The sequence below is a fragment of the Marmota marmota genome, unplaced genomic scaffold, assembly GCF_001458135.2.
Source record: "Marmota marmota marmota unplaced genomic scaffold, marMar, whole genome shotgun sequence".
Classification (NCBI taxonomy): domain Eukaryota; kingdom Metazoa; phylum Chordata; class Mammalia; order Rodentia; family Sciuridae; genus Marmota; species Marmota marmota.
Genome location: NW_026000174.1, coordinates 55,878,917 through 55,892,161, shown reverse-complemented (window position 1 = coordinate 55,892,161; position 13,245 = coordinate 55,878,917). Strand labels below are relative to the sequence as shown.

The window sequence follows — 13,245 nt, the reverse complement described above, 5'->3', positions numbered from 1 at the left end:
AATCTATAAAACACATAAGAGGGACCTTGGTCCTCCCTCAGGCATTCACTCCTCAGCTGAGGCAACTCAGGCTGTGGTGAGGAAGGTGGCAGTAATGGCTGGACCCAGGCTTTCCTTCCCAGAACCCTGGGCCTGGGGCACTGTGCAGCCTAATGAAGTTCTGTGCCCACGAGGCCTGTGAGGAGAGCTGACAGGTTGCTTTGGCGTCACAGTGAGCAAGGAGCCCATCCCCAACTGTCACTCATGTGGGAGACGGGGCCTATCCAGTTCGGGACGCTGGGAAGCAGGCGGGGAAAGGGCCAGGAGCCTCAGCACCATCAGGCCTGTTTCCCTGTTGGAGGGGGAATCTAGCAGGTCTCAGAGGTGGCCCGGCAGTGAGGGAGTGCCAGTTTCCCCCATGGCATAGAAATTTCACAAAGGCTGGTCCTGGGGTTGTTTCTTAGCGTTCTAACCCACGGGAGACACGATGCTGGCCAAGAGCCCAGAGTGGCCCAGGCCATGTCACAGTATCTCTCTGGACTCTAGGGGACAGGGGACCATGGGCTTGGCTTTTCTGTCATTGTTAAAGTAATTTGTTCACGTATCAATGACCAGTTTGGCTGCTCCCTCTAGTGGCCAGTTCACAGCGTCCCAGCCCCCACAGGGCCCCCTGGTGCTGCAGGAAAAAGGAGCTTCCTCCCACAGCCTCTCTCTGGGATCCCAAGCCCAGAGAGCAGGAGGCAGGAGCCGGGGCCTCATACACCAGTGCCCGGTCATGGATGACCTTATCTCCTTCATTCTTTTACTCCATGGTGGTTTCTTAGAGTCCAGGGACAGCCTCTTCAGCCCTGGGCCAAGAGGAGGCATCATTTAACACAAGGTTCCTCAAGCCTGGGCTGAGAGGAGGTGTCATTTAATGCAAGGCAACCAAGGACCAGGGGAGTTAAGGACATTTATTTCACATTCACACAGCTGTACATTTTCTATAAATAACGAGGAGCTGAGATATTTACAATCATCCCCCCACCCCCAGGCCATCTTTCTCTCCTGGCACCTGACACCAGGAGACACTGCCTCATACGGGCATGTACAATGAACTTGGTCCTGGCCGCCTCTCCCTGGTGTCTGGCAGAGCAGCCAGCGGTCTCTGGGACTCTATTGCCCCAATCACTCTGTCTTCTCATGCCAAAGGCCAGGCTGACCATAGGAAAATCGCTGCTCGGCACACAGTGGCCCCTCAGTGCTGCCCCGCGGTGGCAATGGAGCTGTGGTGGGCAGCAGCAGAGCTCATGGCCACAGGTAGGAGCTGCCACTGGGAAATGCACAGGGAAGCTGGGAGGCTGCCACTCACTCCAGCTGCCCCAGCCTCTTGCTTTCCTTTTCCTGCCCACCCCTCGTCTGGAAGGGCAGGCCAGGTTTCCCTCACTGCCCAGAGTGGAACTGCCCAAGGCGCCCTGTCATGCTAGATCACAGAGGACGGGGAGCAGGAATCCTGCACTGGAGGATCATGATGCCGAGGACGAGGAACCACAACACAATGTCTCAAGGACACGCAAGGGTGGATTCACACTGTCCCCCCCCAACACACTCTTGAGCCCTGAGGGAACAGTAGGCTGGTCTTCTGGGTAAGGACAGGGAGAAGGTGGAAGGGACTAGCTTAGCTCTGTCACAGACACACGCAAAGACACACTCAAAAGACGTATAACTGGGGACCAGCGAAGCCACAGCGCAGGGCTGGCAGAACGTACACCCATTATCCCCTTCTCAGTCACGGTCACTTGGTGCACTTGGGAGCAGCAGGAGGCAAGGGGTGAGCCCTGGGATGGGCCAGCTGCTTCACCTGCTCCATCAGCTGGAAACAGGCCGGGGCGGAGTTCTGAGGTCCTCTTCACTGCTACGGACTGCAGCCACATACGAGAAGAGACACAACACAGAGTAGCAGATCTCGTGGGCCTACAGAGGACAGGAAAACAGGGAGATCAGTCACTGAGACTCCCAAACTGCACAGTGGAGGGTCTGCCAGGCAGGCAGCTCCTGCCCTAGCTCTGGGCACGGCCTCTGGGCTCCAGGAGCCCCAGGCCAGACCTCGTGTGTGTCCTGCTGGGAGAGGGATCAGTACGTGTGTGTTTATCTCCCAGGGTGGCAGACTTGTTCTTGCTTCAGTTGAATCTTTGCATCTTGACCAAGTCCCCAAGAGAGCCCACCCCTCCTGTCCTAGGTCCCCAGGGAGCCCTGTGCACTGTGGCCACCAGGCTGGGGTGGCATACTCACCATTGGTGTCTTGTACTTGTGGCTCACCACTTCTTTAATTTCAGGAACTAAAACCGGACAGGCAAGAGACAAAACAGAAAGTTCAAAACTAAGAGCGACAGTGCCAGTCCCCAGGCGGCGGCGCCCGGCACCAGGGTCCCCTTTCCCTCTGTGGCCTCTCACAGTGGCTGTAGCAGCTAAGGCTACGACAGAGCAGAGGCTACGGGAGGCTTCTGTCCAGCCAGACTCCTCGGCTAGTCCTCTGAAGTCTGCAGTGGCTTTTTACTTGATGGCTGTGTCCACCCACTTCTTTGGGAGCCCGGGTGGCAGAGGCTGGCCTTTTTTCCAGCCTTGGCTGCTGTCCAGGCCCCTGTGGAGCTGCAGTGGGGCAGACATGGTCGCTAGCCTCTGCCTCACCGTGCTGAGGTGCCTATGAACTCAGCCCTGACACCAGCCCGCAAGTCTCACGTTAAACATAGTCCCCTTCACTGCCAGCCCCTACAGAGGTCCTGAGGCTGGATGAAGAAGGAACATGACACTAAACCCATAAGATCTGGAAGTGTCCTTCTCTGAGTGACATGAGAAGCCCAGGCCTGCCTGTGTGAGGGAGAGCGTCAGAGGGCTCTGGAGCAGACACACTGAGCAGGAGACAGCGAGTACAGCACCCGGGAAGGGAGGTGACAGGGAGCATCAGGCAAATACACACATGTCCACAGCCCAGAATGCAAGACTAGGAGTCCCCGTGCCCCAACCATGCAGGGGCTCTGCTTGGCCAGAGGAAGGAGTAGGGCCCCCAGGTCCAGCCATCACTGAGACTGGGAGGAGGGACATGGCATCCCCTGGAGGCCAGACAAAGTCAGATGAGAGTTGGCCACACCTTCTTCTGACCCTGGGAGGTAGAATTTGGGCACCCAGGGTTAGCAGGGACTGAACTCCTTAGAGCAAGAAGCCCTGGGTCATTCTCCTAAATTGGAAGACTCCCCACACATCTCTCGGGCAGAAGAGAGAAGGGAGCACAGCAGGGAGAGAACTTGGAAGAGTGAGCCAGCACGAGGGGGTGGAAAGGAAGAGGCGGGAAGAGAAAGGAAGAGACAAACTGGCAATGTGAGCAGCCGGCTGGTTGAAGGGAGCCCGCCCACCCCTGCAGGGCCCGAGGCAGGGGCCTGGGAGGCAGCACGAGCCGAGGTCACTTTACCTGCTGGAGAACGAAGGTTTTCATAGCAGCGATGAGGGGCACAAAAGAATGAAGCACAAACACAGCAGGAACTCAAAGCCCCCGGGAGGACCGCTACACCTCTCCTCAGTGCTGCCAGGGCGGCCGGCCACAGCTTTTCCCTATGACTGCCCCTCTGCCTCGAGGCCCACTAGGCTTCCCTGTCCCTTGGTGAGTCTGCCTGCCACTCCCCACACCCCCTCTAGCACGGAGGCTAGGCAGAGGGCAGAACAATGCCAGGGAGGCTGGTGGAGCGCTGGGCAGCTAGAGATGGCAGCAGGCGACATGGACACAACAGAGCTTGGGAACTGCCAGTCTGCTCTGCCCCAGAACTTTCTGACCACTGGCCGGCAGAGCAAGGGAAAGTGGTGCTAACGTCGCTGAGCCTCTGCCTGCGTCTAGACTCTAAACCGGCCTAAGCCCCTCGCTCTCCTGTGGCTGCTGCTCTGCTTTCCTCCTCCTTCCCTCTCTCCTGAGGGCTCCTTCCTCCCTGTCACTCTGCTCCTCCTCTCCTCTGCAGAGGTGGTCTTCTCCCTGCCCCTAGTCCCTTCTCTGGAGCTCCNGTGATTCAGCTCTATGAAAACCTGCAAGAGAGGGCAGGGAGGGCGGGGTAAGGCCCAGAGGCTCCACCCCTGCCCAGCAGAGCCCACTCTCCCAGCCTCAGCCCCACCCCCACACAGGAAACCTAGCTCCCAAAGGGAGGACAGAAGAATTCACACACACACAGTCAAAAGCGCTAAGAAGCGAAGATAGCAGAAAGGGCATGTACCTTCCGCTCCTGGCCGGAGGAGAAAGCATGGGAGAGAAATGAAGGCGTTAGTTTTAATGGTCAAACCCAACCCAGAGGCCCTTCTGCTGGCCTGGGCTGCCCACCCATACCTTCTACCCAGGGCAGTGCTCATAGGACACAGTGCCCCCGGCGTCCCCCATCTCAGCCCATAGGTCTCCACCCTTCCATACATCCTCCTCCGGCGCAGAGGGCTGGCACGGGCACAAAGCTTCCCTCAGACTGTCCTTGGGGTGGGAGGTGTTGGTATCTTCCTTGACACAGGATCCAGGACCTCCCAAGAGTGTGTGGTGACAACAGCAGCAGCTTGCTGAGTACCATCTGGGAGGTTTACGAACACTACTCCTATGGCTTTCTGGGTGGCCCACAGTTTGCCCCCATCTTACAGATGAGGAAACAGGATCAAAAAGCATATTGCCCATGAATAATGAAGCTGAACTTCAGATCCAAGCACATCTTGACTCCAAGTCTGTACTTCTCCCAAACACTGCTGGGAGGGTCTGGCGCTTCCTCTACCCCAACTGCCTGCTACACAGCAAAAGACAGCTGCAGGTCACTTCCCCATTATCAGACTGTGAGGTCGGACCCAAGAGTCACAGCCTTCACTCCTGCTCTCCTTACAATGCCTCTTCTAGGGACCTCAGTTTTCACCACTAAGCAGTCGGTGTAGGCTAGTAAATGTCATACTACATGGTGTACCCAGGGGGCGCCCCAAGGGTAGGACAAGGAGATAGGCAGAGCATCTGGGGGTAGTTTAACAAGAGCTGTCTTCAGAAGGGGAGGCCGCAACACTGAAATGTGGTCAGAAGACCCTCCCCAGGAAGTGCCAGGACCTTTGTGGTCAGAAAGTACTTGATTAATCCCCTCCTTGGGCTGATGGGCTGATTCTCAGGTCTTTAGGGCTACTGCCAGTCCAGGCCCCAGACTGGAAATACACTCAGGGGCTGCAGGAAGCCTGCGCAGCCGTTTCTGTTACCCCAATCTTCCCAGCTAGACTCTGAAGAGTGAGAACTAAACTGGCGAACAGATGGAGAGAGCCATGGCAGTTGATGTCCACCTCCCCTGAGTGTCTGCTGCTTGGCCAGGGGTTGTGGGGCCTCATGTTGGGATCTGGCTCAGAGCCTCGGGAAGAGGACATCAGGGAAGGGGAGGAAAGGCACTTGGGTGAAGAGTCAGAGCCGGGAACAGACCTGGGATGTCGCGCTGGCCTCAGAGGGAATTAGCTTAATGAATGTCCACTGAGAGAAAAAGTTAGCATCGTGTTAAAAGACCGAGAGAGGGAAACAGTCAGCTCCAGGGTGGAGTCACAAAGAGGGAAAGATGATCCTGAAGTGCTCTCCATCAAAGGGAGGGGCCTGGGGCCTGGGGAATAGGTCCCAGAGTGGGAACACTCAAAGGAAGAAAAAGAACAGAAGAATCAGCAGAAAGAAAAAGCAATGAACACACACGCTTAGAGGACAGAGAGGCCACACGCACACACCAGAAATCCGTGAGATGAGCCAGTCTAGACTCCCAAAGCAAAACCACGGAGCGAAGCACACCCTGGGAACACAGGAAGGCAGAGACACGCAGAGGGTCAAGTGAGACGCTCCCACTCACACTGTGTGAGTCTAATGGAAGGGGTGGCACGGCCACCACACCTCATGCTCTGTCCCAGCTCCCCACAGGCTCCCTGTTGCACCTTCACGGAGCCTGGTGGTCTCACCAAGGTCACTGTGCCCTCCCTCTGATTTCTCTCTCGGCCAGCTGTCCAGTCCTCCCTCTGGTCCAAGACTCCCTTCGTGCTCACTGGGAAAGCACTGGGACCTGGCCACTGATCCTTATTGCAGGTGGAACAACAGGGCCAGGTAGCCTTGTGCTGCTGCTTGCACCTACCTGGTTATGCATGAACTTGAGATTGATCCCTTCCAGGGTGACCTGCAGCAAGCCACCCTCGCCTGTCTTCATGTCCTGCACGGGGAACTCGCCGCCTAGTTCAGGCCCTGCAGTGAGGAAGGAGGTTATCAGCTAACCAGTGAGGCGGTCAGCTCACTGCAGCCCGGCTCCTGGCCAGGCCTCCAGCACTCTCAGGGAGTGTCCTCTCCTCACCGGGTTTGATGCTTTGTTGTCGGGCAGCAGCACGCTCCATGCTGTCCTTCACGCAGTAGTACAGCTCCCGACACTGTGGCACAAGGGGAGAGAGCACCCTGTCATAGCAGCCTTCAGGGTTCACTGCCCCCTGCTCTTGGATGGCTGCTGGAGGGTGAGGCCAATGCCAGGACTCAGGGACAGCTTTAGTTATCCCACACAACAGCTGGGGGCATGGAGTTTGGAATTTTAACTTCCCAGAGAGATGCTCAATACTTGGCCCTCGACACCTATCCGATCCCCAACCCAGAGACCCTGTGTACCTTCTTAGTATAAAACTTGTTCAGCTGGGTCTCAGAGCCATTTCTACGCCACAAGCACAAAACCTTGGTCTTGGGACAGTAGGTCATGTTGATGAGCTTCTCATACCACCAGCGCTCATACACTGTCCCGATGTTACTCCGCAACACCACACAGTCATCGCACACCTGGAGGAGTGCACAAAGAGCTCAGTGGGTCTGCTCTCTGACAGACTCTTCCATCCCAGGCCACATGGCATGTTTCCCACAGGGAAGAATGGGAACACTGATGCCGGGAGCTGCCATGTCAGGTTTTCTGCCTCATATCTAGGTGGGGACGCAGAACTGCTGGATGTAAAGTCTTCTAGACTCCATTGAAAGAAATGGAGTCACTGAAAGGATCCTGTGCACAAGGAAGGAGGCCTACTCTCAAGGCCATGGGTGTATAATACTTCCTCTATCATCTACAAAGTGTTCAGAGGACACTGAATGCTGCCTCCTTTTTTTTTCCTTTTCTCCTTTTGGTACCAGGGATTGTACCCAGGAGTGTTTAACCACTGAGATACATCCCAGCCCTTTTTATTTTGTTGCTTAGGGCCTCGTTAAGTTGCTGAGGCTTGTGATCCGCCTGCCTCAGCCTCCCAAACTGCTGGGATTACAGGCGTGCATGTCTTCTCATGGCTGTGTATAGGATTCAGCTCTGTTGACAGACACAAAGGCAGGTGATTATGGCAGACTTAACCAAGGAGAAAAAACTGGAGCTAATATATTTTCTAATCCTGGCTCTGCCCCAATCCTATAAAAATCTCTTTTAAAATGAGTTACATAGGCTGGGCATGGTAGCACATGCCTATGATCTCAGCTATTCTAGAGGCTGAGGCAGGAGGATTGAAAGTTTGAGGCCAGCTCAAGCAACTTTGCAAGGCCTTGTCTCAAAAGGCTGGAGATATAGCTCAGCGGTTCACCTCTGGGGTCAATCCCCAGTACCACACAAAAACTAATTAAATAAAATGAATTACACACATGACACATGAACAATGCTTATAGCATAAAAAATATTTCAGTATAGGATGATATAAGTTAAAAAGCTCTCCTCTTGTACAACAGTTTCCTCAGGTAGACTTATCTGTTCTCAAGGCTTTAATTACTGTGGGGAATATTACAGCATACTGGTTAGAGACGCAGGTCTATGGTCAGACTGCCTGGGGTTTGCTGTTTTGCAATATGAGGGACCAACCCAGGGCCCTACACATGCTAGGCAAATGCTCCATCATTGAGCTCTGCTCAGCCCCGACCACCTGGGTTCAGATTCCATCTCTCCCATTGCCCGGCTGTGTCACCTTGAGCAAATTTACCTATCGACATCTCCTCATGTATAAGGTAAGGATCATAAGAGTAACAACTGCACAGAGCCACTGTGAAGACTAAATGAGTTAGTTAATGGGCATTTGTGGTGTGTGTGTATGTGTGTGTGTGTGTGTGTGAGAAAGAGAGAGAGAGATAGAGAGAGAGAGAGAGAGAGAGAGAGAGAGAGAGAGAGAGAGAGAGAGANTGAGCTCTTTGTGCACTCCTCCAGGTGTGCGATGACTGTGTGGTGTTGCGGAGTAACATCGGGACAGTGTATGAGCGCTGGTGGTATGAGAAGCTCATCAACATGACCTACTGTCCCAAGACCAAGGTTTTGTGCTTGTGGCGTAGAAATGGCTCTGAGACCCAGCTGAACAAGTTTTATACTAAGAAGGTACACAGGGTCTCTGGGTTGGGGATCGGATAGGTGTCGAGGGCCAAGTATTGAGCATCTCTCTGGGAAGTTAAAATTCCAAACTCCATGCCCCCAGCTGTTGTGTGGGATAACTAAAGCTGTCCCTGAGTCCTGGCATTGGCCTCACCCTCCAGCAGCCATCCAAGAGCAGGGGGCAGTGAACCCTGAAGGCTGCTATGACAGGGTGCTCTCTCCCCTTGTGCCACAGTGTCGGGAGCTGTACTACTGCGTGAAGGACAGCATGGAGCGTGCTGCTGCCCGACAACAAAGCATCAAACCCGGTGAGGAGAGGACACTCCCTGAGAGTGCTGGAGGCCTGGCCAGGAGCCGGGCTGCAGTGAGCTGACCGCCTCACTGGTTAGCTGATAACCTCCTTCCTCACTGCAGGGCCTGAACTAGGCGGCGAGTTCCCCGTGCAGGACATGAAGACAGGCGAGGGTGGCTTGCTGCAGGTCACCCTGGAAGGGATCAATCTCAAGTTCATGCATAACCAGGTAGGTGCAAGCAGCAGCACAAGGCTACCTGGCCCTGTTGTTCCACCTGCAATAAGGATCAGTTGCCAGGTCCCAGTGCTTTCCCAGTGAGCACGAAGGGAGTCTTGGACCAGAGGGAGGACTGGACAGCTGGCCGAGAGAGAAAGGGAATAAGCCACGGGTGTTCTACTGCCAGCCTGTTTCTTTCTTTTTTTTTGTCAGTCCTGGGGATCAAACTCAAGGCCACTTTACCAATGAACCATATGCCCAGCCATTTTGATTTTTTATTTTGAGACAGGGTCTTGCTACGTTGTGGAGTCTGACCTTGAACTTGCAATCCTCTGCCTCAGCCTCCTGAGTAGTGGGATTATAGGTATGTGCCTCTGTGCCTGGCAATATAAAAATCTTAATGTGTGAGGCACATAGAAGTACCCCAGTTAGCTGCTATAATAACATAAGAAATATAATTATTATTACTGCCACGTTGATGGGTTTTTGTTTTGTTTTGGTAGCAGGGATTGAATCTAGGGGAGCTTAACCACTGAGCCACATTCCCCAGCCCCCCCCTTTTTAATATCTTTATTTTGTTTATTCATTTTTATGTGGTGCTGAGGATCGAACCCGGGTCTCACACATGCAAGGCTAAGCTACAACCCCAGCCCTGCTTTTTTTTTTTTTGAGAAAAGATCTCACTAAGTTGCTTAGGGCCTTGCTAAGTTGCGGAGGCTGGCTTTGAACACACACTTCTCCTGCCTCAGCCTCTCAAGCTGCTGGGATTACAGGAGTGTGCCACCAAACCCAGCTTTGAAGGTTCTTAAATCTCTCCATATGAGGCCTGGCCTCCTGAGCTCTTGACCTGTCTTTATGTGGATACCTCATATGCAGCCCCTCAAACTCACCTTGTCTAAATCTGAATTCAGCACCTTCTCTTGGACAGATCTTCCTTCTAAGTCCCCTACTGCCATAAATGACACCATCATTCACCCTACTGCTCAAGCCAGAAATGAACAAGTGATGCATAAATCTTTCCTTTTCCCTATCACTACATCCATCATTGAATCCCATCATTCCATCTTGAATATCACTGGACTGCTCTTCCCTTCCCTCACTGTAACTGTCACTCTTATTCCTCCTTCAAGTGTATGATCAAAGATCACTTCTTCAGAGGGGCTGGCCACAATTCCCACACTCTCTACTACATATTCCCATAACTCCTGCCCCCCAAACATTTTCTCTTATAAAGCTCATTCTACAACATTCTTTGTTTAGTTATTTAACTTCTCCAATGGTTTGTCAACTCTAGAAGGGCAACAGTCATATTTACTACTATAATCCACACTCAACACAGTGCCTAGCATATATTAAGTGCTTCATAAGTATCAGGTCAGTGAGTAAGGAATACACGAGACTATCAGGTTTAAACTCCTACATAAGAGATTACTGGAGTTCTAAAAGCTTTCTAAAGAAAGGACTGAGCCAGGTACAGTGGCACACACCTGTAATCCCAGCTACTCAGAAAGTTAAGGCAGGAGGTTGGCAAGTTCCAGGCCAGTCTCAGCACTGTCTCAAAAGAGCTAGGGATATAGCTCAGCAGTAGAAAGCCCCTGGATTCAATCCACCAATAACCCCCCCACCCCCGCCAGCAAAAAAGGTGGGGGTGGGGTGATTAGAATGGCAGAGTAAGAATTAGAAATGGGTTCTAGGCCAGTAGGACTCCCAGTCCACCTATGCTGCTGGTGGAAATGTAAACTGGTAGTCTTTGGGATGGCAAAATGGCAGACTCTACTAAAATTTTAAATATATATAAGCTTGATCTGGAAATTTCATGTCTAGGAATATATTCTATAGAAATTCTCACATCAGTGTGTAGAAATATATGTTCAAGGATATTCAATGAAGCAATGTTAAAAAAAAAAAAAAACAGTGGGAAGCACTAGTTAAATAAATTATGGTATAGCTGTATAATACCAAAATGGCTAAGCATCCACTTAAAAATGTAGAAAGATGGCCAGGCACAATGATACACACCTGTAACCCCAGTGACCTGGGAGACTGAGGCAGGAAGATCACAAATTTGAGGCCAGCCTCAGCAAGACACTGTCTCAAAATAAATAAATAAATAAATAAAATAAAGAAAAAAAAAAAAAGAAAGAAAGAAAGAAAAGAAGAGAAAAAAGAAATGAGGATGTTGTTCAGAAACACAGCACTTCTGGGTTCAATGCCCAGGACTGAAAAAACAAAAACAAACAACAAAACAAAATGATAAACCATGGAAAGATGTTCATGATATATTAAGTGGAAAAAAAACAAATTGTGAGCCAGGTATGTTGGTGCATGCCTGTCATCCCAGCCACTCAGGAGTCTGAGGCAGGAAGATGTAGAGTTCGAACCTAGCCTCAGCAACTTCGTGAGGCTCTAAGCAACTCATCGAGACCATGTCTCTAATAAAATATATAAAAGGGCTGGGATGTGGCTCAGTGGTTAAGCTCCCTGAGTTTAATCCCTGGTAACAACAACAACAAAAAAGTAAATTGTGGGGTGAGGATGTAGTAGCTCAGTTAGTAGAGCACTTGCCTAGAGTGGGTGAGACCCTTGGTTCAATCCTCAGCACTGCAAAACAAACAACAACAACAAAAAGAAAAAATTATACATTAATGTTGGTGGTTTAATACCACTTTTATTAATTCTAAGCAAATAAGTTATATTTATACAAATATGCAATTTTTAAAATCTTAAAGGATTCACACAAAACTTTTTTTTTTTTTTTTGGTATTTGGGGTTGAATTTAGGGGTGCTAAACCACAAAGCCACATCCCCATCCTATCTTTTTATTTTGAGACAGGGTTTTGTTAAGTTGCTGAGGCTGGCCTTGAACTTGCAATCATACTGCCTCAACCTCCTGAGTTGCTGAGATTATACCGTATGTGCCACTGGACCTGGCATTTAATAATTTAAAAAAGTCTTCCCAAATTGCTGTCTGATGGTGTGGCCAGCTCACTGTGCTGAGAAAGGCTCAGAGCCTCTTGGTAGTCAGTTGGTGACAGGGTGGCCAATGTGCTCTCTTCCTTGACATGGCAATACTTCAAAGCAGAGGCATGTAGGAGGGTAAGGCATCCTGCCCCAACTCCAGAGACTCAGCATGAGGCTTGCTGTACAGTGCAGTCTTTTTTATTTTTTATTTTTGAGGCAGGGTCTCCCTAAGTTGCTGAAGCTGGTCTTGAACTTGTGATCCTCTTACCTCATCCCCGTAAGTAGCTGGAATCAGAGGTATGTGCCACCACAATGACTTGGCTATATTTAAGAGAAAAAGAAAAGAATCACCTGCCACCTCTACTGTGGTGCAAATGTCTTAAATTAGTCCTCAACTCGGAGAAACTCCCAACCAAATTCTTACACCTCAAATGGTGACATGAAAATGACTCTCTTCTCAGACACACTGACACATACCCTCCTGATTCCAGAGTATACACTCCTGTGTTTGGTGAACAACCTGTTCAAAAATCAAATTCAACTAAACCAAAAGGGAACAGACAACATGTAGACTGTTTAATTTTAATAACTTACATAGAAGTTGTACCCAGTCTCTAAAATTACTTATGAGTTCTATTTTTATTTTATCAATTTATTTATTTTAAATATTTTTAAAAATATTTATTTATTTTTTTAAGTTGGACACAATATCTTCATTCATTTATTTTTATGTGGTGCTGAGGATCAAACCCAAGGCCTCCCACCTGCTAGGCAAGCGCTCTGCCGCTGAGCCATAAACCCAGCCCTTTAAATATTTTTAGTGTATATTTTTTAGTTGTAGATGAACACATAGTATATATATATATATATATTTTTTTTTTGTGGTGCTGAGGATTGAACTCAGTGCCTCATGCATGCGGGGCAAGCGCTTTACCACTGAGCTACAGTCTCAGCCCCCATTTTATTTTATTTTTAATTTATTTTTGCAGTACTGGGCCTTGAACCAGGGGCATGCTACCATTGAGCTACACCCCCAGCCCTTTTTATTGTTTTACTTTGAGACAGAGTCTAGTTAAGTTGCCCAGGCTGGCCTTGAACTTGGAATCCCCCTGCCTCAGTCTCTAAAGTTGCTGGGATTATAGTCATGAGCCACGGCCTGGGGAATTTCCATGTTTTTAATTCTAAAAATAGATCTTTTCTGGCCAAACATGATGGCCCACACTTGTAATCCCAGCAATTTAGGAGGCAGGAGGATTCCCAAATTCAAGGCCAGCCTTGGCAACTTAGCAAGATCCTGTCTCAAAATAAAATAAAAAGAGCTGAGGATGCAGTTCAGTGGCAGAAGAACCTGGCTTCAATCACAAGTACCAAAAACCAAAAACATGGAAATGAAAAAAAAAAACAGTCAATTTCCATGAAAATACTGGAGTGGAGACTGCTTTTAC

At 50.4% G+C, this 13,245-nt stretch overlaps 1 protein-coding gene across 50 annotated transcripts in view; it reads right to left on the bottom strand.

The window, feature by feature from the left end:
- Positions 1 to 914: 914 nt before the first annotated feature.
- Positions 915 to 13,245, bottom strand: part of Madd (MAP kinase activating death domain) — a 46,161-nt gene continuing 33,830 nt past the window's right edge. For all 50 annotated transcript variants that reach the window (XM_048788728.1, XM_048788726.1, XM_048788736.1 and 47 more), the window contains 5 exons: positions 6,620 to 6,784; positions 6,318 to 6,390; positions 6,105 to 6,211; positions 2,251 to 2,297; positions 915 to 1,932 (listed from right to left, as the gene is read on the bottom strand). In XM_048788728.1, the coding sequence (XP_048644685.1) occupies positions 2,274 to 2,297; positions 6,105 to 6,211; positions 6,318 to 6,390; positions 6,620 to 6,784 (369 nt within the window). In that variant the 3' untranslated portion in view covers positions 915 to 1,932; positions 2,251 to 2,273. The remainder of the gene's footprint in view (positions 1,933 to 2,250; positions 2,298 to 6,104; positions 6,212 to 6,317; positions 6,391 to 6,619; positions 6,785 to 13,245) is intronic.